We start from the raw sequence: 2180 nt of genomic DNA, 5'->3' as shown, positions 1-2180 counted from the left end.
CAGTAGGGTGTGGAGGACCCAGAGAGTACGCAACCCACGCAATAGCTACCTCACTCAAGACGTCCGCGTCGCTCAGTAAACCCCCCACACAGCGAGGGTGAGGCCCGGCCACAGGCGCCCCCTCCCCTGCAAGGTCTTGGAACTCAGATTGCGGGTTCAACCCCACGCCAGACGGCGCCGCCAGACGGCTCACGCCAAGCCGCACGCGATGAGTGACGACAGTACGAGCCGTGGAATATACCGCCGCGGTACGTCTCTCTCCGGGGTCGGTAAACGGCGGCGCAGGATCTGTCAGGCGCCGCACGCCGCCGCGGTTAAAAGCCCTTTGGGCGCAAGCCGGGGTTGCATCAGTGGACACCGCACGCCGCTCCAAACCAAACCAAACCAAAGCTCAGTTCAGTCCGCCTCTCTTCATCAGGGTATTGATTTTTAGTCGTTTACGGCCACGTTCAAAGACTTTGCTCGCTGTTTACCGAACGACGCGCTTCAAAAAGGGTTCGCCTCGACTCGTAAAAGGGGCAATTTCATGGGTGAATTTGAGACTTTTGTGTTTATGGCTGCCACCCATGTAGCGCTGGACCGAAGAGGGTTGGCAGCCGGATGAAAGATGGGAAACGTCAACAGTTTGATAAACAGGAAGAATGAGGTGGCGCTTCGAGGGGGTTTTAAGCGCTGACCGGTCGAAGCTGTGACTGAAATGTTGAACCATCGTTGTCGGCTGCAGGTCCGTCTAAGTGCTCCTTAATGCAGGGTGGGAGGGTTACCTCAATGTTTTTTTTTTTTTTAAGGAACTTTTAAAGGATTGCTTTGTAAGTTGAGGCGCTTGCTTGAAAGCATCCTTATTTGGAAGCCTTATTTGGGAGTGTGGGCGTACCCGAACCACAAACCCTCAAGTGGACTGACTCCACACTCACAGACTGATTTTAATCCTCTGTAGCCAGCAGGTGGCGCACAAGCTGCGCATCCTTGCTTTTAAGGGGATATCAGAATCAGAATTGTTTTTATTGCCATTTGTACTTGATATACATAGGAATGTTTTGTGACACCGTGGAGCCAACAACACAACAGTGGACCAGTGCAAGGACAGGGCAGGACAGGACAGGACAGGACAGGACAGGACAGGACAGGGCAGGGCAGGGCAACATACAAAGTGCAAAAACTAGCCGTGCGTTTGGCCTTCAGAAGAGGCGTTGCAGATAGGATCCTAACGCGCTCTCTGTCTCCCCCTGCAGGTGTGCTGAGAGCATGCTGTGCGTGGTGCCCGACATCTCGGCGTTCCGCGAGGGCTGGCGCTGGGTGCGGCAGCCCGTCCAGGTGCCCGTCACGCTGGTGAGGAACGACGGCATCATCTACTCCACCACGCTGACCTTCACCTACACCCCGGAACCCGGCCCACGACCGCACTGCAACGCCGCGGGCGCCATCCTCCGCGCGGGCAACGCCAGCCTGCTAGCGGCTAGCAACAGCCAGGCTAGCGAGGCCAACGCCGGAGGCTACGGCGCCTCCAACAACGCCGGGGTCACGTCCTCCTCCACGGCGGCGGCCGTGGTCTCCTAACACGCGAGAGCGCGTAGAATAACGCCCGGAGAGCAGAACATACCACATGGAAAAGAAAAAAAAAACCTTGTTTGAAAACACAAACTGACTCTTTTAAAAATAAAAAAGTGCTGCATATTAATTTTGGATTCAAAAGAACCTGGAATGGTTGAGGAAGAGGCGCTTCAAAGGAGGACGTCGAAAAAAAGTTGTTAACCAACGAATAAGAGAAACTGTGCTCCTCATCGCCCTCTTGTGGTTTCTAAAGGGACATGCCTGCCAGGGGCTGGGGGGTGGAGCCTAGGAATAGGGAGTTCCTATTGGCCCAGAGCTCCAGCACCTTTTACGGCCGTGAGAATGGAAACCACAATAACGATACATCCGCCATGTGTATAACTTTGTTTAAAGAAAAGTATATTTTTTCCCTCCTTGTTAATTTCTCCCCCCTTTGTTTGGATGTCATGTTAGTTTGTGTACGTTTCTGTGAAGGGGCGCGATGTATCGTTGTTGGAGGTATGAGGAGGACGCAGAGGGACACATACGAGAAACATGGCGGCGATAACATAGTTTTTATGGACCAAGGATCTTGTATAAGCTTTAGTAAAGGTACATTTTCTCCATACCTTTTTTTGTATTAAACATAT

The 2180-nt window shown here is 52.9% G+C and overlaps 1 protein-coding gene across 1 annotated transcript in view; it reads left to right on the top strand.

Moving 5' to 3' along the window:
* rbpjb (recombination signal binding protein for immunoglobulin kappa J region b) overlaps positions 1-1557 on the top strand; it is a gene marked incomplete at both ends in the record, with an annotated part of 24622 nt that extends 23065 nt beyond the window's left edge. Inside the window, one exon of the mRNA XM_084451538.1 lies at positions 1233-1557. Within this exon, the coding sequence (XP_084307664.1) occupies positions 1233-1557 (325 nt within the window). The remainder of the gene's footprint in view (positions 1-1232) is intronic.
* Positions 1558-2180: the final 623 nt, after the last annotated feature.

This window comes from Borostomias antarcticus (genome assembly GCF_949987555.1).
Source record: "Borostomias antarcticus genome assembly, chromosome: 17".
In the NCBI taxonomy this organism is placed as follows: domain Eukaryota; kingdom Metazoa; phylum Chordata; class Actinopteri; order Stomiiformes; family Stomiidae; genus Borostomias; species Borostomias antarcticus.
Note: the sequence above shows the minus strand (reverse complement) of the source record. Positions and strands in the feature narration are given on the sequence as shown.